Genomic DNA, 25,939 nt, shown 5'->3' on the forward strand with positions numbered 1-25,939 from the left:
GTTATTGTTATGGATGGTTTAACTTTGCAGCAAAGATTTGTCAGAAAAAACTTACGTTTTCATAAGCGCCGACGAGTAAATCTGGATAACCGTTATCGTCAAGATCCATTCCACCAGAAAGAGAATAGCCAAATGTTCTAATGACTCTTGGCAAAGACTCGGCTTTTATAATTTGATCAGGCTTCGTTTTAAGACCATTCTTTCTATCACCCATGTGTATATATACTACACCATTGTCTTCGTAAGGACTTCCGATTGCCACATCTTCACAACCATCTTTGTTTAAATCGCCCGTATTTGCAATTGCGATACCAAACTGTGATTCAGGCTTGCCAGTCAACCTTATACTATAATTTTGAGGTAAATTGTGGTTCTTATTCAGATATAAATAAACAGCGCCACCGACATCTTTCGAGAAGTAAAAAGGTGCACCAACCAAAAGATCTGGTAACCTGGGAGAGAACATTATGTATATAAGTTACACAAACACTGTGATGTATAAGTTAATATAAGAAACTTTATTGTTCTTACCCGTCGCCATTGACGTCAGCCGCCGCAACTTCGTATCCAAAACTGGATCCAAATTGTTCACCATTGAGAATGAGTGTAAAGTTAAGGATGTCAACGTCAGTTCGAGTCCAATCGGCGATGACTCGTTTGCTGAATAGCACAACTTGCCCCGTGCCATGCGCTCGAGGTGCTCCTGCTGCGTACGAGGGTTCGGATCCAAAAAAACTTGCTCCGGATACTGACATTCCTAAGAACACAATTCATTGAAATCAGATTAAATTTAAAGACATTAGGAAGGAACTACGAACGCTTGGATATAGTTTCTTCGTCATAATCATCTTCAGCCTTCTCTTTTAAGGGAAGAGGGATTTAGAACCAACAACCCTGTGACCCTCAACGCTGCTCTAATTCGGGCAAGCAGGCTTAGAATACGCCAGTTTCCAATTGTTACTGAGACTTCCTCGCCGAAAATATCCTATATCTAAAAAAAATTGGCCTTGGAATTGAACCGACCAACACATTCCCATGCTTTCGTGATCGTCTGTTTCAATTATGAATTCAATATTAATTGTAACAAAGATAATTTCCACCAATATGGAAATCATGACTGAATTCTTACCGAGATAACTATACTTTTCAACTGGGCTAGCACCGTCTTCAACTGGAGCCATATAAACAACATGATCTCGCTCTAATAGATCATCATTTGTATCCTGGGTAAATATAGTCCCTCTCCATGTATACGGTCCAGGGCTTCCTAAAACTAACGTGTCATCTTCAAGGAGTGAACTGCTTGTACCGACTTGACAAAATCCAAATTCCTCGTGTTCTCTGGAATTATAATATAAAAAAAAATTACCCAAAAAATTATACAATTACTTTTAAATTAACTTTAAAGAACTAATACTCTTATACATAAAAACAATATATAAGTTGCGTCAAAGTATTTTAAGAAAACCAAACTACCTTCTTTGATCCATGCATGAGAAAAAAAGGAGTGTACATCTTCATTTTTGAATTGGTTTAAACCCTACTGTTAATTTTTTGCAAAAATAATTCAAATATTTAGAATAAGGTATTCCTTATTCTGAATACATATTTGAATTATTTTAAGCATAATATAGGGAACTCTTTTATCAAGAATTGCTTCTATATCTGAGTAAAAGTAATATGTGTAAAGACGGGTCAGCATTTATCTTGGATAAAATGACCAAGTAAAATTGTTTTACCGAAAAGTATTCTTCTACGTCTTCAATGGTACAAAATAAAGTTACGTACCAACGTTAGTTAAGTTACGTAACTATATAGCCAAATAAAACACAAATCGAGATAAAAAAGAATTACGTTACCTTTGCACAGAACGACCTCGGCATGGCTCCCATACGTCAGCCAGTTGGAGGTCATTAAACAGTGTGTAACAAAGCCCTTGTCCAAACTGTGACTCCCCAGATTTCCGGATATATCTGTAAAAATATAGACCTTGCTGTATACAACGAATGATTTTCATTGAATAATATTAAAACTGCTATTGAGTTAGTAACTGCTTCTAAAGACTGTGACTCAGTGTTATTACCCTATTATTTTTACTATAAAACAATATTACCTGTGTGCACATACAACAGCTTTCTTTCCAGCACCTTGGCTCCGAACAGAAACTCCTAGCCACTGTCCGTTCTTGATTTCATCAGAATGGGGCCCAGTCAGATGGGCAGAATCAATACCTAAACACAATTGGTTATCTTTATTACAATGGAAAGTATTGAAATAAGCACGCAAATAAACAAGCTGAGAAACATGTGTCAGCAAGTTCTTCTGGAGGCAATTCATTCAGCCAAATATCCTTTTAATGTATTAGTATTTTTTCAGAAGTTAAATTATTCTTGACAAACAACTTTCATAAGCACAAAACAACTAAATTAGACACAAATATCAAAATTTATTAAATGTAAGTCATCGAGTTAAATTTAAACCCAAAACATTATTTTTATATTTAAATATTTCACTAAACGCATTCATAACATACGAGTACATTGATAGTATCATAACTGAAATTTATGTAAAACAAAAGCAATCAGTAAAGGAGTATAGACAAATATTGCTTTTGTTTCAAATATATATAGAAATGGTAAGAAACCCAAGATCAATCCAAGTTGTGAATCGTTGGCAAATGCAAAGCATTGCAACCAGGCGTGTATGATGCAAGATAAGAATATCTTATTACCGTGTGGCAAATTACAGAAAACTTTGCAGTAAATAAAACAGAAATCGTGTTTCATGTTGCATACACATTATGTGAAAGTCTTATTATAGTTCTCATCCTTGATAAAAAGTAAAACATGCTTATACGTCGGAGTTTCGTAACAAGAGCAAATACTTTTTGCGAAGCTATGGACACTCAGATGGTTATTTATGTAAATAATGTAAATATCAATCAAAACTGTCACGAAAATATTGTAGTTATTTAAGTGCAGTGAGTTATATAAGTTTTTAATTGTTATTATGCAAAATGGGTATTCGCTTTATATACAAATCACATTGACGATATATAGAAAACTCCTAAAAAGCTAAAGTTATTGTACAATGTGACGATTTTCTTCTGTGACCTGTAATTAATTTATCATGAGCGTACGGTGTTTTTTATCATTATTGGTTTGTGTGGTCTCAGGTTAATGGTCATTATTGAATACTACTTTGTTAATTTTGAGCTGATAAAATTAATCAATGGCCGATCCGTTAATTCACCAGAAGACACCAATTATTACGTTTAAATTTAAAGATGACTAAACTGTTACACTATGTACTGATGTTATTCGTCCCAGAGTTATGTTTGCTAAGTATTACTTTGTTAGACGATTTGATTTTGAAAAACCAGACATACAGTGGTTTTCGCAGTTAGACAGTTTATTTTTTAAATAGGTTTTCTAATATTACAATTACAGTTATGAGATTAATATTTTTAACCAGTCACCTTATTATGGGTTAAAAGTTATTTGATATAGATTTCATTGTTAAGACCCTGAAAATTGTCGGAACAACCTAATAATATACATGTTCTTTTTTTAATGACTAACATCGAAAGCTCATCTATATACAAATGCTCAAATAAGATTTTAAAATAATAACTAAAAGTATATAACTAAACTCTACGTATAGGTGTAATCGAAATAAAGTAATTACTACTCATAAAGCAAATTTATAGACAATTTTCGTAGTTTCGTGAACAATAAATAATGATTATTAAATTTTATCATATACAGTGCTGGCAAGCTGTGAGTGGGTGCTTTTGCAAGCAGTTAGTGCTGATTCATGTAATTCGATTTGGAATTCATTTTCATTTACATGCGTAAAACTATATTCGTCACATTAGTGTGATATTAAGGCGCAGAAAATTAATTCCAAGTCATAAATAATGGTTTATATAAATAATGTCTGATTCATTCGGTTAGAACATGCTTTAAATATTTCTTCAGGGCATAGCTGGAACTTAGTACAGTCGGCAATTAGTATCAAAGTAAAATACAGCGATTAGTGATTATTAGTCAAGGAGCGAATGATTAAATGTAAAAGGAGGTTGAGACCACAGCTCACTTACTCGTGTTTATCTTGCCGTACTTCGCTGTTTGGGGCACCACCGACAAAAGACAATATATCATTAAAACTTATAATGACATTAAATTCGTTCCAGCATTTCCTTGCTACAAATAATGCTTCAGGTGTTTTGTGTTTTGTAACTACTAAAATACTTATTGTGTAACCTACTTTATGCTCTATTACGTGTATTAATTTATTCTAAAAAAGTGATGCTACTGTATCTTACGTTAAGATATTTTACTAATTTACACCTACATGTGAATTAAATGCTTGAAATTTACAACGCAACTCGTGTTTTTATCTTTATTATATGGATCAAGAAATGAAACGGGTTGTAACTTCAAAAAATATTATTCAAAGAACACTATACAAGCTCTATACTTTCTTTTAACCTTTTTTTTGTGTAAATACTTCAGTAGTACACTAAATAGTACACGGTACCACTAACACCAGTTTAAAAAACACTTCTTTTTCCATCAACAATCAATTACTATTCTATTGCTTTATATTTCTTTTTTATATTAATTATAGACTAAAGCTTTTTGAATGTCTCCCTAAAAACCTGTATATATCTTTTTTAAATATCTGTATTTTATTGTCTTCTTACTTCTTTTTCCATCGGTGACGATTTGCTCGCAGTCTTCTGGGGAAGGGCTGACACGACATTTCCACAGCGCTCCGGATTTCGACGTATTAGGTTGTAAGTTTTGACCAAGGGGTGCGCCAACAAGCAACCTGCAAAAACAGAAACATGTTGAAATCAGAAGGGGAATATCGATGGATCGGTTTGCAACAACTACATACGGTTTATACTTTAGACGTAATTAAGTGATTAACAAAAAAGTAACCTAATGCCAAGTGCCTCAAACACAGGAGAGACATATCTAAAATTTGGTACTAGTAGGTAAAACTGGTCATTGCTTCGCAATATGAACATCGCGTAGCTTTTCCGGCTTGCTAAATGTGATTTTACTACACTATGATTGTTTAAAAATCGTAAGTTGCTTCATCATTGAAGGATAAAGCAACATATAAATAAACGTCGTATTAAAAAAAAGTCATTTTAGCAGGTAATAACGGAATTGCTTTGAATCTATTTTATTTTTTGAATAAATGCAGGCGAACAAATCTATATCTTTCCCAGTAACATCACGTCGTTCCGTTGATCAGCTGCGTGACAGGAGGTTACACCAAAAAAAACCTGTATGTGTATTTTATTATATAAGTAGAGACAGAATAAAGATCCTATATTATTTCTGCTTTTAACTTTCAAATATGAAGTTTGTACATATAATTATATTGCTCCGGCAAAGTATATAAAAGTAACGAGGAATATTATTTTGTTACGCTCACGGGTGCATCATTACGTGATTATTGTGGTCATAAAGCCGTGGAACATGCTGGGGTCCGACCCGTGGTCTATAGTAAATTATAACGTAGCCCCTAATTATTTATAAACAGATCCTAGATAACGCGTCATCATAGATAATAGCGAGAAGCAAATTTGTTCTTTAATTTGAATTATCTCGTTATTGCATACCATACGAGACTTTTTTAGATTTAGAGGCAGATTGATATTGCCTTATAAATGTAGTTAACAATAACAATTTATTGTTATAATAGAACTAGAGCATTACCGTGATCTTATTTTGAAAACCTTAATCTAAACAGTATTCAGTATAGCTTGTAAAATCATTCCTTTATTCACAGTGATTTATTACGGACGCAAGATCAACACAAGAAGTTGAATAATGATACGTTTTTATCATAATTCAACTTCCGTTGTCTCTTGTGAGATGAAAGGAATAATTTTTACTATGCGATTTTTACTCTTTGAGTAAAATTTAAATACTTTCTGGAATTAGGTTTATTCTAATTATTTGGTGGCTGCACTTAATTGGTGAACTAAAAAAATCAAATCTTTTCATATTTTGGAAATTTCAAACATTTTTATCTGCAAAGAGTTAATTGTACTGGTAGATTTAGTGAAGACATCCTAAGGAACATTTATCTAGTTTGTAGCTTTATTCTATAAATAAAAAGTGCGTAGTAAGAAAAAGACTAATAAAGTTCAGAGTGCGTAAATAGTTTAATCATTTCTAAGAAACAAGCTGAAAAATCGATAAAAGCGAATCAGTTATGCGGCACGCGTCCTATTATTCGATATCAAATAACCCAACCCGTATTCAATTTACCATTGGTTACGGAGAGCGGGCCCTATGACTCTACCGCATAACCTTTGCATTTAAATTAACATAAATCACTTACTACGTCATTAGTCTACTTATACTTTGACTAACGGTTACGATACGATATTAATAAATAACTATTGTTTTTCTACAGTAGTTTGTATGAGGTTTCTAAACATCGTTATACTAATATATCGTTGCAACAAATGATTTCAGTGCAAAGAGAATAAGTGCCTTTACCTAATGTTGCAGTAAATTTATAAAGTGGGTAAACAATTAAACTTTGATTAACAACCAATGTTCATGACATTGAGTTGGTGGGTATTTTGATATAAATACGACTGCATTATCGATGCACCGCAGTCCTACATTGACTCGAACATCTAGGCATCTCTAGTCAGGTGTTAGTTGCCTCTCGCTATACCTTTATTGTTTGAGAACTGGCGTTACAGACTTAAGGTTCCAAAAGTGCCTGTATTTTTGACACCTCACAAATTTTAGGATAATTTAAGATGAGGTTATCTAAAAATTGAAAATTACCTATTCAGTGATACTACTAGTTTAAACAAACATTCAAATAGGAAAAACTTTGATACTGCCATTATTGTCGATTAAAGTATATTCTATTTCACATTTTTGAAACTTAACGTTAAAATCAATCTAAAAGAAATTCAATACTAATAGACATTAACTCCTCATTTTATTTCCGAACACGATTGTGTTCCAATTCCGAGAGTGCACATCAAATTTTATTGTGTATTTCTGATTTATCATTATCATGCAGCCATTGTTCGTGATCTCTGTATTCTGTACAATTCAGTGCCCTTAGTAAGAGATAGTGCTTTTCGGAAGGGTCGATAGTTGTCAAGTAGAGAGACGTTCTAGCCAGAAAACTTTGTAGCCCTTCTCTAAGTACCTACCCAAAGTAGGTTTTGCTCGCGCGAATTGTTTAGATTGAGCAAAGTTAAAGTTAATATGGATATGGAGTGCAGAAATGTTTTTATTATACAACTGTAATAGGAGAGTAATGTTTGCACATTTATGATATGTCTGTATGTGAGTTTCTTTATTCCACCACAATTTCTTAACTCTAACAGATTTACAGATTTGGAAGTGGGAGGTATCATTACAATCCTTGTCATTCTGAGTGGCAAAATAGTTTAAAGGTACGATTTGCTAAAGTAAAAAATTCGGCAAAATTACTATTTAATAAAATTAAAAAAAACACTAATTTATCTTTATAGTGCTAAGAGTCTGTGGTCAAACAGAGTAAAGATTTTTTTTTGTTTTCTCAACAGATAATAACGAACATGCTGCTGAATGGGCTGTTAATTTTGTGTAAAATTACAACTTAAATAAATTACGAATTAAGCTTGAAACAATACTGCGCGAATCTAGATAACAAGACCAGGAAAATTGGCCTCGAAAAATATCAACTATTGCTAGGTGTACAATCTCGTACTAAATGTACAGACACCCACATGTGAAAGTCAACGAACTTTCGTTGAAGGGCTATAGAAAATACGGATACACAATTAAGCCCTCATTGTTTTGCCTAGTTGCGACATTGTTTTATCTAAAAAACTTATGTTAAAAGCGTCTAAAAAGTCGGCCGGCCCAGAGTTAAACGAATTGTCTGATTACATTATAGTATACAGGCTGGGTGTGTTTAAAAGCAAGTTCTATGCATTGCGTGACTGATGTAAGAGATAGAGACACGCAACTAAAGCAAATGACAAGACTAGAAAACGATTCATTTAAGTGTATTTCACCTCGTAGAGAAGTCTAGGAGGAAGAAAATGTAAGTAAGGGGAAGTTTATCTTGCTATATTTTGATTAATTCGTGTAAACTAATCGATGTTTATCAGATTCAATTTGGCATTTAATTTTGGGCTTTTGATAAAAACTAGTAGGGCGCGAAAGTATGTTAAGGTATCCCTACCTATTTAAGATGAGGAGCGACAAGTGACAGCCTTAGTAAGTTTCAATAAAAAATGCAAAAGGCAAAGATCGCGGAAATTTGGCACATAGGTTTATTGTATAAAACAATAATGTTTTTTTAAATATTATTGCCATCCTTAGCGACAGGATAAAAAGGTAAGAAAATATAGCACTACTAAATTAATTCATCTTCGATCTAAAGATTTTGTATTAATTGATTATATTAATGTCGGTTTTAGATCTGGAATCGAAGTATTTGGTTTTTATTCAACGGTTTTCCTTGAAATTGTAAACTATGAATACTTACGTAATATAATTTGCAATTTCAAGGAAAACCGCTGAACTAAAACCTTTAGTGAATGAATGAATGATCTATTCATTTCTCCACATTACTTATAAGTATGAGTACAATATAATGTTGCTTACGGGCTATTTTGTTACACATTTATAAAGTGGGACTGATGCTTGAACTAGGTAGAACCTGTATCTCAAGCCACCAGGCCCATTCCCCAGGATAAAAATTTTTAGCGTATGCAGTGCTTTTGTGCATGTATGAAGTGCACGCCACTGACTACTACTAAACCTCATATTATTCCCTAATGCTTTTCTCTCGTGGGTGTATTCGTTTAAAACTGCAAAAGGCAATCGTTCATTCTCTCTCTACTAATTTATTTTACAAAGGGTTTGTTATAGAGAAACGCAGCGCCCACATGATGAGAATCGATCTTGCCCTCATTGGGGTTCACGGTATGCGCCTACGCTCCAACATTTAACGGCGCACGAAATCTCATAGAATTCATTAAATTAATGTGGCGTTAATATGCCAACATTTCGTGTTAGTATATTAATAAGAAAATATAGTGATATTATTATTCATAGAAAAATAAAAATTAATAGTTAAAAGTAATCTATAAATATATATTGATTTTTATAACTTAATAAGAACTTTTGAATTCATTTTCGGGCACTCGTGCAGCTGCTGGGTCACAGATCATTTATTTTAAGGAAAAGAGGTATTTTAGAGCTTTTTCTTTCCGCACTACCCAAATGAGGGTTTGCAGGAATGATTATATATATTACCACGTTACGTGCTCTCCGAGGTACGAGGATAACTTACTCTACTTCGGGATTTCTTGACAGAATTGCTTGAATCACATTCGAGTTTAATTACTATGATCACCTAAACAAAATATTGTTCTATTTATAAAATAAAGCAACAAGAAATACGTAATTAAACCTTTTATAAAGTACTACCTGTTGCCCGCTACTTCGTTCGCATTTGAATAAATGAATGAAAGGATACACTTTTATTGTACACCAAAGAAAAAAAAAAGTAGTTACAGAGATATAAATACAAAGCAAGAGAGTACAATTTGGTGGCCTTATCGCTACATAGCGATTTCTTCCGGGCAACCAAAGGCGTAAAAGTAAAAAACATAAAAAAGAGGTAGGTGGTGCAATCAATAAGATTTAAAAATTATACAAATATATAAATATATAACATATACCATATAACATATTTGCTTGGTTTTTTAAAAATCATGATGAATAACTTATTTATTTGGATAATGATTAATATGATGCTTCATTGATTCTCCGCTCCTATGTGATGTTATGTAATGAAATATTATACAAAAAATATTTTTTTATTGGAATCAGCGGTTCCTGAGACTTGCGCATTCAACCAAACAAACCTGAAACTACATTACAGTATACAATAGAATAGACTTTTACGTATTGCTTACAAAGTGGATAGAAACTCGATCGTTCCATTAAACAGTAAAATCAAGCAAACATCTAAAGGCCGCTCCTACTTGTACTGTTATCCTTGGAAGAGCCTCGCCCTACGATAGCGATAAATTTCCATCACTACGCCATCAATCCCTGACATTGGTTGATAGCAGTGCCATATTGCACCGCCGTTTAGATAAGTTTTACAATAAAAATGCATTCCAATTGTGGGTGGTGATATATTGGACCGTTGAATCCAACCATAGAATTATCTAAAACTATTCCATCCGCATAAGATGTTCGAGTGAAAAAAGATAACAAAAATATTCTGGTAACGATTTCTAAAAACAAAAGGAACTGTTTCGTTTTTCATCATTAACAACATCCTAACCTATGAATAAATGCGTTTGTTTAATATTGTATAATAAAGTATGTTTTTTTGTCCTTCGTTTATGCCCTAACTAAGCAATCTAACTAACCAAACAACTAATTTTTTGGCATAGAGTTAGTTGAATAGACAAAGATTAGCATAGGCTTTTTTTAATTCCAAGAAAACAAACGGTTCCCACGGGATATGTAATATATAATGAACGCGTACGACTCGCAATAGCTAGTACTCAAATATTTCACACTATCTTGTAGCGTATGTAATTGTCCTTCCTTTAAACTAACTGTATGCCGAAAATCAAAACATGAAGCATGGTTGCTTAGCTAAGGATGATGGATTGAGATATTAAAGTAATGTTTAATCACTTGAACGTAATATATCATCGTAATTTATTTAATAATAAAAACTTATAAATATCGTTTGATAATAAATTTCACTCAAATCGGCGTTTTACGGTAAATTACTAACAGCTTAATTGAAAGCTACAATTAAACTCCTCCTAAACTTATCTAAGCCAACGCTCACGATGACTTCATAAAGTAGAAATGGTACCCAATAAAAAAGTAATCTATTGGAAAGACTATTATACTAAGGCAATTTATGTGATCAAAGCGGTCTTGGCGGTCAGAGACAAGTGTGATTGCGAGCATGCCTGCACGCATGGGTGGCGACGACGTGCGTACACTCTCTTACGTGCCGAAAGCGCCCACAACTGGCTTTGTATAAATAGGATTTCGGCTTTTTATTATGTATACTCAACTCTAGTCAGTAAAACGTTTCTTAGTTTCCAAAGTATGGAACTACATTCATAAGGCGTAGTTCAACTGTAAGATGAATCAAATTGTAAGATAGAGGTGTTAAGATACAGAATTAGGAATACCTATTCAGGATCCAAATTCAGGCATTGTTGCATGCCGGTTATTTTGTCCAAAAACAGTGAAGAAGCTCTGCACGCGTCACACACACCCCCGCGGAAAGTTACTAGTACTACTTTAGTAAAAATGTAAAATTAGATTCAATCTCGATCCAGCCATTGTAGAGTTTTGGCGAGACACAAGCACGGTAATTTATTTATATATAAAATATATGTAAATGACTAGTGATTTTTAGAACCCTATTAAAATAACGTGTTACAATTTACGATCTCATAATCATGGATAGCACTTCAAGCTTTTTTATACTTGGGGCTATAAACATCTGCTATGGAAAATTTACATGTAATTGTTATTTTTGCTCCACTACCTACTTATGTGTTTAAGAATGCTGGGACAACATTTACTCATAGGTATGGGCATTTAAATATTGTGTTATACGAGTGGTAGAGGACGTCGCTGGTGGTCCACCGCAAACACTTTACGTTCATTAACCAAGTTTTATTACCCAGCGCCCACATTTGGAAAGCCCCAAAAGTTGTCCCGGTATGCCCCGAGCGAATTTGAGCTTGGCAATGCGTTTACAATTAACGTCAACTAACTAACATTGCGAATTCGTCAATTATCTCTTTTAGACTCACTTAAACTTAATATTCTTGTAGAATGTATTCCCCCTTTTTCTTAAATTGTATACCCACTCATTTTTCACAGTTATTAAAATGATTATATTATCTCTTCATGAAAATTGTATTTACTTCTTCGACCATCAAATGAATCAGCACCATCTGGTAGAATACTTATAGACTAAGACGGACCCCGAATGAACTACAACGCTTTTTCACACGAAGTTAAACGACATAAAGCGAAGTTAAGAAGTTGAAGTATTTCAAAATTCATTTATGTCAAGTAGGCCTAATATAAGCATTTTTGAAACGTCAAGTCTGTCTGTGTGTATTGACTCTACCGCCGGTTCGTTAGGCAGATTATACCGAAAAGAAGCCGGCAAGAAAATCAGCAGTTGCTCTTTTCCAACTTAAACAATTCACATTTTACATTTTAACATTCATTTTTCTATCTTGTGAGAGATGAAAGCGGAGCTGGACGCTTCCAAGCAACCTTGTCATTAAGAAATTCATCACTTGTATAGTAACCTCGCTATACAATTGATGAATTTCTTAATGACAAGGTTGCTTGGAAGCATATTTAGTTTTGTATTTAGTTAAATGACACTATCAATTCGGCAATTCAGAGAAGAGAATTATCTCGTGCGTCCAATTGGTGCTGTTTTGACGTTTTGGCACAAATAAGTTAAAGCCATTTTGTTAATTATTCAATATCCCAGTCCATACGCATTAAAGTTACAAGTATATCTACCTCTAGATTTATTAATTGAAGTATTCTTAGATATGTGCTAAAAACGAAAGGGCTCTAACCATAAACTTCTCTTCAATAACACAGGAAGCTTATGCGCAATAAATAGTTTGAACCGTTATATTATTTAGTTTAAAGTGTGCATACACATTTACATATTGTCAGTCCCAACGTCGGTGGTCCAACGTATTAAGCACTTCTTAACGATTTACAAAATTATATTATCTTGTAGCCACATAAATGGGATGCTCCAAGCATATATGGGTAACTCTTTACAAGTAGCCTCGAGCGAATTTAAACTAAGAGTCAGAAACTCAATTACTATTAACGTCATGAATGGTTTTGTAAGAAGATATATCGTAATTATTTTTACTGCCTCTGACAGCATTTTTTTAATAAGTATCTGTACTGAAATATTGGGAATGCCGTGATGATTTTAAAAGGTAAAATAAATTGTCCATGTACGTTTTTCGGGATAGTATTTTAACATAGCATTTAAATATACAAAGAAGTTATTAAGGTTTACTATTGCGATTTCATGAATCAAGAATATCTCACAGGTTTCTATCAGCTCGAGAAAGATAAGGGTTTATTAAGTTTTAGTTCAGATAGATCACGTTCTGCATTAGACCTTTATTTTAGTCTAATCGATGCATTAAAATTGTGTTAATTGCTAGGAATACTGCGAACGAAAGAAATTTAGATTTTTATCCAGTTCTTAGCAAGTAAAAGCAATTCGATAGATGTACCCCACCAACTTGTTCTCTTATTTCCATTACTTTAAAGGAGTTAATTTATTAGCACAGCCCACCAGCCCGAGATAAGGAGATAAAAAACAATAATAATCAAATCTAAGACAATTCACATCGAAATCTAGCCCCAAAGTTAGCGTAGCTTGTGTTATGGTTACTAAGATGACTGATGATTTTTTTATGATTAATATACATTATACTTCTACCCAGACACTGAAAAACATTCATATTCATCACACAAACATTTCCCAGTCGTGGGAATTGAACCCAGGGCCTTGGACTCATAAAGAAGGGTCCCCCAAGTGCCCACTGCGCCAATCGGCCATCGAGATGTTAACTTACTGCGTTTTATTAAATTAAAAACATTAAGCGTAAATAGAGTCATTACGGAAAATGTCAAAAATGTGAAATATTTTACTCTACTCGCAAAGGAATCTCAATTTACTAAGAGCGGCTACCGGAAAGGCACGCGCCATGTGTGGCGCAAATTGTATGGAAATATACGCGCATGCAAATTAAATTTATGCCATAATTCGAATATAATTTGTCATAATGCGATTTAGAGTTTCCGAAAGCTTTAGTAACATAGAAATTGATAAATGTCTCTATAGATGTCTGTTTAGATAGAAAACTGAAATTTCAAAGACCATTAAATATTTGAGGTCTATTCGCAACAACACTGGCTGAATGAATCTGAGTGTTAGGAGTAATGAAGCTTATTCCCAGCTATGGCCATTCAATAAAGGTAAAAATTTACGATAAACAGATACACTTAAAGTCTTTAATGCACATACAAATATAATAAGGTTTTACGACTTAACAAAATAATATTTTGCCTTATATTATCGCTTGAAAAGATTTCCCCCAAATGAGCTTTAACTGAAGAATAACATAAATGATAAAAATGCCGTGTGGTGAAGGCGGATCAGAATACAGTTCTTACCAAAATATAGAGGATAATATAAAGGGAAAGGGCAGCAGCGTCCTCCAAGATACATCTAACATCTTTTTTTTTTTTTTTGTTGCCGGGGGGGAAATCTCCTGATTACGAGATACCCGAATTGTAAATAATTGGTTTATGTGGGATTTCTACCCACTAAAACCCCCTCGGTTGCCGGCCTCAGCACATGAAGGGAGGCTCCGGGATCTCCTAAGAACGCACCGGTGCCTCCCGTGTACGACGCCTTTTGGGCACGTCCCGGGAAGAGCACTTCCACACTTTCCCAAATTTTTTTTTATTTTTTTTTGCTGCGATCACCAACTCCTCTGCCCAGGGTCGTGATTATGAGCAAACCCTCTCGATTGACTCTCGGAGATGCCTTCAGTTCAGTAGTGGAGTGTTATGGGCAATTGAGGATATATGATAATGATATAATACATGATAATGATAAAGATTGACCTTATCTTATGCAAACTATTTTACAGGATAAGGTACCTAAAGGCGATAACTATTATTTCTTTTGTGGTATTGGCAGGTATCATGCAAGCAAACATATCAACCATTCAAGTGAAAACATAAATTTCATATATGACAATTTTATGACGCTTAACCACACGTTATGAATAGAAACTATAGTCTGACAGATATTAAGTAGGTTGACATCGATGTCGCGTTCTAAGCCTTTCTAATCATAAACCATCGCTTTCCCCACTTTGACGACCCTTCGACCATGAAACATCTCAATTAACTATGTCCATAATTACGGCTTTACGAGGTAAATCGTGACTGACGAATAATTTTGTCACCAATTACGATGGAACCATGATTTTTTTTGTTTGATAAATTTCTATCGTTAAATCTTAAGCGACTGAGAAGTAAATAACCATTATTTTTAACATGCAGGCCAAATTGCTTGTGGCTACCTTGTGCCTTTTATTGCTTTTAATAAAATTAGCATTTAGCAAAACTAAGTTGGTGCGATGAGTTAGACATTTTCGCCTGATTGTTGACTGGCCACATAAGGCACAAAATAGGGAATAATAAGAAAATCAGAAGGAGGTTTTTGCCCTGTTTGGGGAGAATGTTGCTGAAAAATAATAGAATGAAATAGAACTGCATAAAGCATGGTAGACATCTGGGATTTAATCCTAAAGATAAAGAAAAACGAGGTAAGCTTTTTTTTCGTAAACATACTTCATAATTTTTTTTTTATTAATTGTATTGGTTAACACCGGTCAAGGTCGTAGACAACGTTCAAAGGTGCTCTGGCTTGTCCCAGAAGGAGCAGGCGGAGTCATGTGCACTGAGCAGGTCTTCAAGCAGCACCACGGAACCGACAAGCACGTAGGAAGTACAGCGTAAGAACTCAACATAGAAGGTGATGTTGGGATTGCAAGGACGTCGGTGTAAGACGTTGGAGGTGATTTATTAGGAAATATCTGAATTTACTATATATTGTGATAGAAACAGTTAATTAGACGGAACATTATTATTAAAACATGATACTGAAACTTGAAATATTATTAAAACATTTTCATTGGTTATGCTCCCGCGTCCTTGGAATTTAAAAAAAATAATTCAACACTTTCTTCGTTTATCAAATTGAGAAATGTAAGCAAGACGTTGTTTGCCGCCATCTTAGTGGGTAACAACGGGGAACAAGCGAGTCACGAGCGTCTCTACCTCCAAACACCGTTAATGAGAGATCGCTGCAACCGATAATACCCATGCACTTTACGGTTATACTTTTAAGGTTTTCTACATATTTGGTATAAAACTATTCATATTAAAAAAACAAGGTCGTATGTTTAATTTAAAAACAAAACTATCAGGAGACTACCACAGTGCATTATTAGCAATACTTCTAGCTACAACTTATCATTAAAATTTATCCAAACATTGTTTTAAAGAAAACATAGTATGAATAATAAATTGAATACACGATGGATCACGAAATCTCAATTTTTTTAACGTCTGTTTTAAGCTTCATAAAATAAATGTAAGTCCTTCTTAGTTAGTAAGAAGTATCAACCAAGTAGACAGGAGGAGGTCGACAAAGATAGAGGATGAAGTCAAAATTTTAATAAAAGCGGTCAGAATTTGTTTTGTTTTCAATATCCATTTGGGGAATCTCCGAACAAATTTATTTATTTTCTGCAGACCAAAGGGGCTAATGTTAGTGCATTGAGGTGTAAAAATATCTTCGGTATCAAAACATCGCGATTTACGATCTGGACTGCCTCAGAGAATTAAAGTTACATGTCAAGTGGTCCGACGACGGCCATTTGTCTGTTCTTGTCCCTTTCCACATTTGTACGATCGTCATGTTTATCTCAATTGAGTAATCAATACTTTCGCTTACATGTTACATGCGTAAGTTTCTACTGGTATGTTGTTTTAACTTTTACCTGTTTATGCGAGTTTAATGAATTAATATAGTCAAGAGTAAGTCTTACAATTATGGTTTATTATTATTCAAACAAAACTTTTAAGACAAATCAAGTTTAAACAAGACTATGTTGTGTATTTGAGGTTTTCCTATGGCCATTTTTAACCTTCATCATCAAATGAACTTTATTTATATATATAAAATCCAAGGTTCTGACTGACTGATATACACGCACAGCCTAGGATTAGAATCAGAATTATAATAGAACTTTCACTTGTTATTCGATTTTAAATCCCTTTGTGAACTTATCTACCATAACATATTAGTATTTACAACTCTGTAGATATTTAACAATGTTAATGATTTCGTGAGAAAATCTTAGCAACAGTCATCAGGCACTTATATAAAATTGTTAGTATAAACATCGGTACGTGTTATTGACATTTTAATAGGTCACTTGCTTTTGCTTATATTGTAAGCCAACTTGAAACCATATCTACTTATTTTGAATATGTAACACACGGAATCTAAAAGGTACTTTTAAAGTATCTAAAACTGGAAATTCACTATGTTCGCAATCCTTTAGCTGCTCTGCACTTACGTAAATGCTCAAATAAAGACCTCTGCGAGCACCTTCGAACATACTTCGTTTTCATTGTATTTGCATAATTTGACACCATACAGTGCTGATGGGGCGCGAACTTGCACATGGAAGTCGTGAACTTCCATGTTTCTTGATTAACTGGATAACACAGCTTAGCACAAATACTGTTAGTCGTCATGACTTGGTATCATCATCGTTATCCCTAATTATTATGCCATTTTGGACGCAGACCTTCTCTTTTACAGGATAGGAAGACTTAGACCATCCATGCTGCTAAACTGTGCCCTGTGGTGGCGGCAGATCAGAATACAGTTGCACCACTTGTCTTACAGGTCGTACGCGGCTATTAAGGGAACAATGGGGAACGGACAGCAGCATCCTCTGTGCTACTACTACCACACACTGCGATCACCATTATGTTTCAGAAAGCACATTTAGCTTTTGGTCCTGATTATTAACAATCGGCTGTTGCCCGTCCGCGGTTTTTTGATTTTCCATGAATCCTGCGGGAACCGTACATCAGCATCCTCTGTGCTACTACTACCACACACTGCGATCACCAACCCGTCTGGATATCAAGTCCATCGTGGTGATTATGGGTCACTGCTATAGGCTATTGATGATGCTGCTAAAATGTAATTCAACATCTTACTACTATTACAAATTCGAAACTTCGTAAGGATAGATAAATTAGAAATAAAGTAAAAAAAATAAACAATTGATAATGATACTGGTGAATATGTTTACGAATAATATACATATAAACACCTAGACACTGAAAAACATTCATGTTCATCACACAAACATTTCCCAGTTGTGGACCCAGGGCCTTGGACTAGATAGCAGGGTCGCTGCCTACTGCGCCAATCGGCCATCTTAATGGATGGACGGATGTTTGTTACTCCTTCACGCAAAAGCTACGCGACCAATTTGACTGAATTTTGAAATGTATATAAATTATACCCTGGATTAACACATAGGCTGCTTTTTATCCCGGAAAAGTGTACGGTTCCCGCAGGATTCATGGAAAACCAAAAAACCGCGGACGGGCAACAGCTGATTGTTAATAATCAGGACCAAAAGCTAAATGTGCTTTCTGAAACGTAATGGTGGACAACGACACATTTTTAACTACAGAATGGCATATATAAATTCTAAAAACCTATATCTCGAGGTCTGTAGCAGGCAGACTTGTTCTTCTCGTTAATCTATGCATACTAATGCACAAAAACGCTAAATAGCTTTGCATACCGACGTTTTCAAATATTGCTTAAGCGGTGTACTTTGTAACAATTTTGTGTTCAATGTGCAATAACGAGAATATTTATCCATCTACAGCTAAGACTCTCTACTCGCAAAGCTGTTCCTTGCTCTTGCTTTACTGTATTATTAACATCTCTTTGTAAAATGTATTTGGTATTTCTTCATTACCAGCTCACGTAGTAGGAAACATATATGGTACAACAGTGATAGGTTACTTAAGTAAAATTGCTACAATAAACATAGGTTTATTGACACTCACTGATCGGCTGTAGTGTGGATGTATTGCCCTTTGCGTGAGAAAGGCGCGTCTTGGGTAAATATTGAAAGACGCAGTGTACCTGGCTGCTTCACAGTGAAAGGTGTAATTAATATAAATATATTTCTTTAGTGTGCCGTGTGGTTATGGCAGATTGCCTTAGTACAAGATTCGCTTACTCGCAACGAGGAGACGTTTTCGCAAAAAAATACCGTCAAAGAAAAATGGATCTTATGTAAGGCCTGTAAGAGTCGCAAAACCTGTACTTCTGTGTTTTGAACTTTAATCGAATATAAATAAGATCCGTAGGTACTCACTCCAATGCTTAAGTATTCGCTTCTCGAAAACGACAACTCGATTGCGAGCGATAAATTATATAATATTTAATTATAAAATTTCCCAAATTCAAAAAATTCCCCTGCCCCAACCTCAAATCAACAACAGGAATATCTGTCGAAATGTTGGTGGCAACACAATAGCTGACATGAACAACATGGTGGAACAAGTCGGCGTAAATGACTTTAATTATACCTGCCCATGTCAGTAATTTTATCTCATTATCGTAGTTTCCAGTTTGTTAAAGAAACGGCACATTTAGAATTTCTCCTCTTTTGCATGAGTGTATTAATTAGGTATAATTATTGCCGGCCTACACTATATTTACTATTACGGCAGGCCAATTTTTCATTGATTTAATTATTTATATATAAAAACATATATAAATAGTAATGATCGACGGCCCAAGCAGATGGCCCACATGATGTTTGATGGGAAACTATCGCCTATAAACAGAGCAAGCCAGGAACACGTTCCTGTTATTTTCCTTTGTTTGAAAGTTCATCTTTCGAATCGAAAACTTTAAGGTTTCCACTCCACTTGGCAAACAACCCCAAACACCGATATTCAAACAACAAGCTCGAACGGTGGATGGCCTTTAACAGGAGCAAGGCAAAGGGGAAAAATATAAGCTGGGATCAAACATTTTCATCTATGATCAATACCTATCCTTTAGAGGGAAAAGCTAAGTAGGTGGGTACGTTCTCTCCCATGAAATGTTAAGTGTGCGTGACACAAAGATAATTCTTATCTAATAGCCACAACATTATTATGAAAATGTATTTAATGACCACGTAATTGGTCGCAAATAAATTAATGACATAAGTATGTTCAGAGATAAAACGGGATGAGGAAAATGCGTAATTTAATTTTTTGCGAGCATGTTTTTCCTAGTAAAAAAATACCTACCTAGATATTTTGCTTTTACTTATTTACCCAACGGAATTGGTTTTTCGTTAGCTGCGGCCAGTGGCTTGCATAGAGGGTATGCACAGGGTGCAAAAACTTAAGGATAGACATTATAAGAGTTATAAAAAGCCTACCCTAAAGTATTTAGATCTCATCAACCTTCGATTCTATTTATAGTTTTATTTATTACATATTATGATATTATATTATATATCTCCGTCAGAACTCTCTTTCTCTCTGGGATAATCTTTACTTTCGGTAGGTACTTCTTTGTAAAGTGATCACTCTTCCAGAAAAAATAATTCAACAGAACAGAGATGAAAGATATAAGAATATACAAGCATTATCGTTAGGTACAAAGTGCAGGCTAGTTTAATCCTGCCCTTAACTGCAAAGAGCTCTTGAAACTCCACTGCCCACACAAGCTCAATATCAGTATGGAGTGTAGGTGCTATTATTATTTACTGGACTCTCACAACCGGTCCACGATAATCTGCATGCTGCAAAACAACTACACCTTTCTTTGATTTACAGTAACCCCTATTGTAACTCAATGCTAGGTATGCCGGTATAAGGTATGCAGAAAATTACAGAACGAACTAAAGTTACATAGTCGTAGTAAAGTGAATTGGTTTATCGGGAATGCGATTATAATTGAAATCCGATCGAAAGGAATACATAAATATCCAAGTCTGAGCTATTTGTTCCAGGGTGCAGTACATTATTTTGTCGATCAGTTTATTTGAAACCTTAATGTATTGCATTGTTAGGCTCACTTGGAAAAATTATCCAAAGTCAAAGTCAAAGTCAAATATTTCTTTATTCAAATAGGCACATAGATGGCACTTTGGATGCGTTATTATATACAAAATGTGTACATAGCAGTGAGTAGTGATGGCGATAACTACAATCGTAAACTTAAAACTAAAGCTACGAGGGTTCCAATCGCGCCCTGGTCTAAGAAGAAGCCCACAACAAACTTAGCCGGGTGATCACCATCTCACATTGTCATTAGAAAATATTTAAGAAGCAACCTGGTTAGAGCAATTGTTTACACCCAAGCTTTTTTATCGTTTACGTAATCCTTTATACTATAATAGGACTTTTCTATAAGCTTTCGCTTAATACAAACTTTGAACTTCTTTAGTGACATCCCCAAGATATCAACCGGTAATTTATTATAAAATTGTATACAATTTCCTTTAAATGAATTGTTTATTTTGTGTAGTCTAGTGTACTGCACTGCAAGTTCATTTTTGCTTCTAACGTTCAAATTATTGCAGCCACATTTTCTTTTAAATTTTGATATATTTTTGTGAACATACATTAAGTTTTATCCTCACAGTCGAAGGGTCAGGGTTTTGATAGTTTCAAGCTGCTTTAGTTTACGCAATTGTTTGATTTTCGTCGTCGATTTGTGTGTAGGCCTGGAGCCAGGAATAGTCTATTTCCGGAGCACGTTAAACCGTCAGTAACCATCGTTTTTATTGACATGTGATATGAATCATCAGAGCCCCCTATTGGAGCAGCATTCTGAGAATAAACTCTACATCTCTTCTGTAACGAGAGAAGAAGCCTAGCCCTGGGAGATGTAAAGGTTGAACGTTGATGAATCGTTGCACGAAAATATAAAATGCAAAGGGGTTTGAATTGTTCCAAAGTAGCGTCCTATCCAAACATACTTACACGTTACTTATGAATTGTACATTGAAGGATGCTCTGGTGCCATTGTGCTTAGAGAGTGTATTTTGGAAGATATGTGTGGAGTGGTGTATAAAGGATAGAGACATTTCTTGTTCAATGTAACGTCCAGATTTTCCTGGTTTTCAAATTAAGTGTAATGTTAATCGTATCAAATATTCTTAAGCAGTCAGGTATCTGATAGATAAGTTTTTTTGCGGGGTCGCTATTATAGAACGAAAATGGCAGACGAGTGTGTATTCTTAAATATTTGAAGCCCTTTCTCAACCCTAAGGCGTTAGCAATATAAATCCTGTCATCTACCCTTGCAGACGTTCGACTAGGTCTTCAAACCAGCCTGCCCACACAGGCTGGATATCTATATGAAGTATACTATTATTATTTTCCCGCTCTCACAACCGGTCCATGATTATCTGCATAGCAACTGAGTTGTTTGATTTACGGCCTCACTTATTATAATCGAATGCAAAATTATTATTGCAATAAGCATAACCATATTAGGTTACCCTTTTAATGATCTTATGAGTTCAATAAATGTAGAGTTGAAAATAAAAATTTTTATCTAGTTACTGCATACAATGTTTTCTGTAATTCTGAAGTCGAATCGAACTGAATGCCCATGGAAAAGGGAGCTCCAAAAATTGTAGCTACGTTGGTTAAACTCTTTGTTTTTGCTATTATAATTAACAGAGCTCTCAATGTTTTCAGAACGTATAAAGAAGGCCAATTCTTCTTTGCTAGTTTTTCTTGATCAATGGTAGATATATAGTTTAATAGAAATTATGGTTTTTATACCGTGCTTAGTATTTTCCTTAAAAATTTATAAAACCCCTAATGAAAATTACAGCTAGTACGCTGAAGCTGTGCCTGAAATAGTTCTGATTACTCCCTAACGTCATCCCAATGCGTCAAGTTTAATTTTAGAACTGCAGTCTTGAGGGAACGCAATCCAGGTCAAATTAAACTTGCCAGCGTTTCTTACTTATCATTTATGAATGAGTATTATAAATTACTACGCTTACCATTGATAATAATTATTTGATTTGAAAATAGTAGGGCGTTTTAGCTTGACTTTAGCACTCAAAATTTTAAGTCACACCACATTAAGTAAAGCATATATACAAAAAAACAGAAAAATTATAATAGAAGTAGAATACACAAGGCGGCCTTATCGCAAAGTACCGATCTCTGGCCAAGCAACCTTCAAATTAGGAAAAGAAAAAATGAAATAATGTTAGGTTTAGCAATATTTCTTACGATGACTATTTCCTATAATCTCTGAGATTATTATGCACGGCATTTCGACCATTGTGTTACATTTGGTCATTGTAACAAAGAGATTTGAAACCTTGGCTCTTTTGTTGAGACCTAAATATTTAATTAACTTTCCACGGCCATACAAGTTTACTAAACTGGTAAAAGTCTTCGACCTTGAGCTAGCAACACTGTCACCGACGGGAAGAGCCAATTGAACGAATGAGTCGGCGTACGATAGTGAACCGTTCAATGGCCTAGAGATCACGTCGTGTGAATTGGGTCACTGGACTAAGTCAACAACCTCAGCAGGACGATATGATAAATTAAAGATATGTTTCATACTTGTTCATGATTGATTAAAATAGGTTTTGGCAAGCTTTTTTTGTGTCTACAAACATCACTCGTAGTTTTTTTCATCTACAGCCGGATCACCTTGGGAGGTTTGTTTCTTTTCTACATTGTTTTGAATAGAATGAATTGTATTTATACCAGAAACTTCGTACTTTAGCGTGGCACAAAAAAAGAATTATAATTCTTTGTGGACAACCGTTATCAAGTTAGAGACTTTACTTGGCTAAATATATACTTTCAGAAATCAATGATTTATTTTATTAGAAATCCAATAAAAGATATAATAACATAAAATGTCCTATATTAGAAACTGCATCTTCGAAACCTGAACTACTTTTTATACAACATTTCTACCAAATGCATCTGATGACCTCTGTGTACAAAAACTAGTCAAGTCAGGACATATTCATTTGAAGATAAAGCATTAGATTGAAGATTGAAGCAAAAATTGACAAGTTTGTAAAGGTGAACTACAAAGTCAGATGAACCTTCGGCACGTTTTCCCACTATTTATGCACAAACCACAGAAAATAGCCCGATAGTCCACGAATACATAGACAACATGACAGCCTGTCAATTAGCAATTGTATTGATCTGAAAGCTGGCTTAACAATGCAACATAAAGCCTAATAAAGTATATCTATATGAGGAAAATTTAAAGTTATTGGACGTAATGGAACAATGGGATATCGGGAAATGGGATAAAATTAGCCTTCAGGCGATGTTTGCCGCTAATTGGGACCTAACTTGGGTCTGGCCGACAAAACGATACGATCTTGGTATGAGCCATACGTGGCCAGTTGCTACTAACAACGTTAATAGAGCTTATCTAACCTTTATCTAAACCTTCCTGTTTTATACTGCTTTTGAAATATTAAATAATTATACGCCTTTAATGTTTTATGATCGATTTCATCACCATCATCATCACATCAACCCATTACCGTCCCATTACAGGACACGGGTCTTATCCCACAATGCGAAGGGTTTGGGTCAACCACGCTGTCCCAGTGCGAATTGTTGGACTTCACACACCTTTGACAACATTATCGAGAACTCTCAGGTATGCAGGTTGAAGCAAGTGATATTTTAATTGCTTAATTAGAACGCACAAAACTTAGAAAGTTAGAGGTTTCAAACTCGCTCCCCCGAAAGCTTGTTGATGAGGATGATGATGATCGATTTAAATTATTCTCATGAAAACTTACATGCGCAAAATGTAAACAAGTATGTGCAAATTTAGTACTAGTAGTAAAGCTTTTTGTGCTAGAGCTTGTCCGGGGAAGAATCAACAACCGCCATGCTTATCTTTGCCGCAAAGCAGCGTTGTTGCAAAGCTGTGCTTCGGTCTGAAGGGCGTTGAACCACACCGGTGTAATTACAGACATATGAGACTTATCACCTACGCCTCGGTTGTTGGACACAGGGCGCCATGTAGTTGTGTTACTCTGATGGTGAAGGATGATAATTAGTGTAGGTGATGGTTTTCCATTGACATTACATAGGTACGTCAATAATTACTACAAATAAAAAAAACTGAAAACTGCTAAAAAAATAAATATATAAAAATGTGCGCCCATAAATATGTCAAGGTTAGCGCAAAAACAAATTTATTATTTGTTGGGCTAAATAAGCGGCAATTCTAGAATCATGAGAATCTTATATTATATCCACAAGATCCACTTTCATTAACTACCTACATTACGAAACGAAAATTCAATAGGGCAATAAGAATTGTTTGAAACGGAACCCTAAAAACAGGTGGATTTGTCCCCCTGCGGCCATTATAAAGGTATTCAATAATCCTCATGGCTTCAAAAGAGGCACTTTCAGTCACCGAATCCCCCGTGAGGCGCGTTCGTCACGTCCCCTGCTTTCCATAACAATGGCAGGTACAATTTGTACAAGACAGACAGACAACCAGCGCTATCCTCTGTAATTTATGGAAATGACCGCGTACAAAAACATATAACAAAGGTGTCTACTCGAAATTAAGTAGATGGGTCGAATATCGTGTTCCCCATTGTTTAACCTTTGTCGAGGTAGACTCCGTAATCGTAAATGCCATCCCTCGGTCTGCTGTTATTGTTGTTTGGGCCATAAAAATTTAATTTCGACCAAAACCACCAAAGGAAAAGAGGCTTTGAATGTCTTTAAACTTATTTGATACATCATTTGAGATTTTAAGGGCTGCAACGATTTTTTTTTTTTTTTAGCAATAGGTACATTTTATCAGTTTGTCAGAAATTTTCGTTGATTTATACGAGAACTAGGCGTTACTCTGCGGAATTCCATGATATTTTATGATGCTCCGGTTTAGGAGCGAAACGTGCGTAGAGGGTACATTGCTCTGTTGGTGTGGGGTATAAGGTTTGGAGAAATTATAAATTACACTATACAGATTCTCCTTAATAATAATTAATATATAATTTTCTATAATAACTAGATATCGCTTTTCTGGGGGGGGGGGGTCTGTTATCACTCACTCATGATACACAATTAGCCTTAGTACAAGATTCTCTGGCACACAATCAAAGAGTCGTTTTCGCATATCAAACTCTGTATCGGCGAAGTAAAATGGACCTAAT

General features: G+C 34.8%; 1 protein-coding gene across 2 annotated transcripts in view; it reads right to left on the reverse strand.

Moving 5' to 3' along the window:
* The window catches only part of LOC120628586 (integrin alpha-PS1), a 105,835-nt gene that overhangs the window by 7,617 nt on the left and 72,279 nt on the right, over positions 1–25,939 (reverse strand). Inside the window, exons 2-8 of one of the 2 annotated variants that reach the window (XM_039897026.1) lie at positions 4,709–4,836; positions 4,103–4,126; positions 2,114–2,231; positions 1,860–1,973; positions 1,130–1,341; positions 532–757; positions 56–452 (exon numbers count right to left, since the gene is read on the reverse strand). In XM_039897026.1, coding sequence (XP_039752960.1) covers positions 56–452; positions 532–757; positions 1,130–1,341; positions 1,860–1,973; positions 2,114–2,231; positions 4,103–4,126; positions 4,709–4,836 — 1,219 coding nt within the window. The remainder of the gene's footprint in view (positions 1–55; positions 453–531; positions 758–1,129; positions 1,342–1,859; positions 1,974–2,113; positions 2,232–4,102; positions 4,127–4,708; positions 4,837–25,939) is intronic. The other variant, XM_039897027.1, reaches the window with a different exon arrangement.

This window comes from Pararge aegeria, chromosome 13 (assembly GCF_905163445.1).
Source record: "Pararge aegeria chromosome 13, ilParAegt1.1, whole genome shotgun sequence".
NCBI lineage: Eukaryota > Metazoa > Arthropoda > Insecta > Lepidoptera > Nymphalidae > Pararge > Pararge aegeria.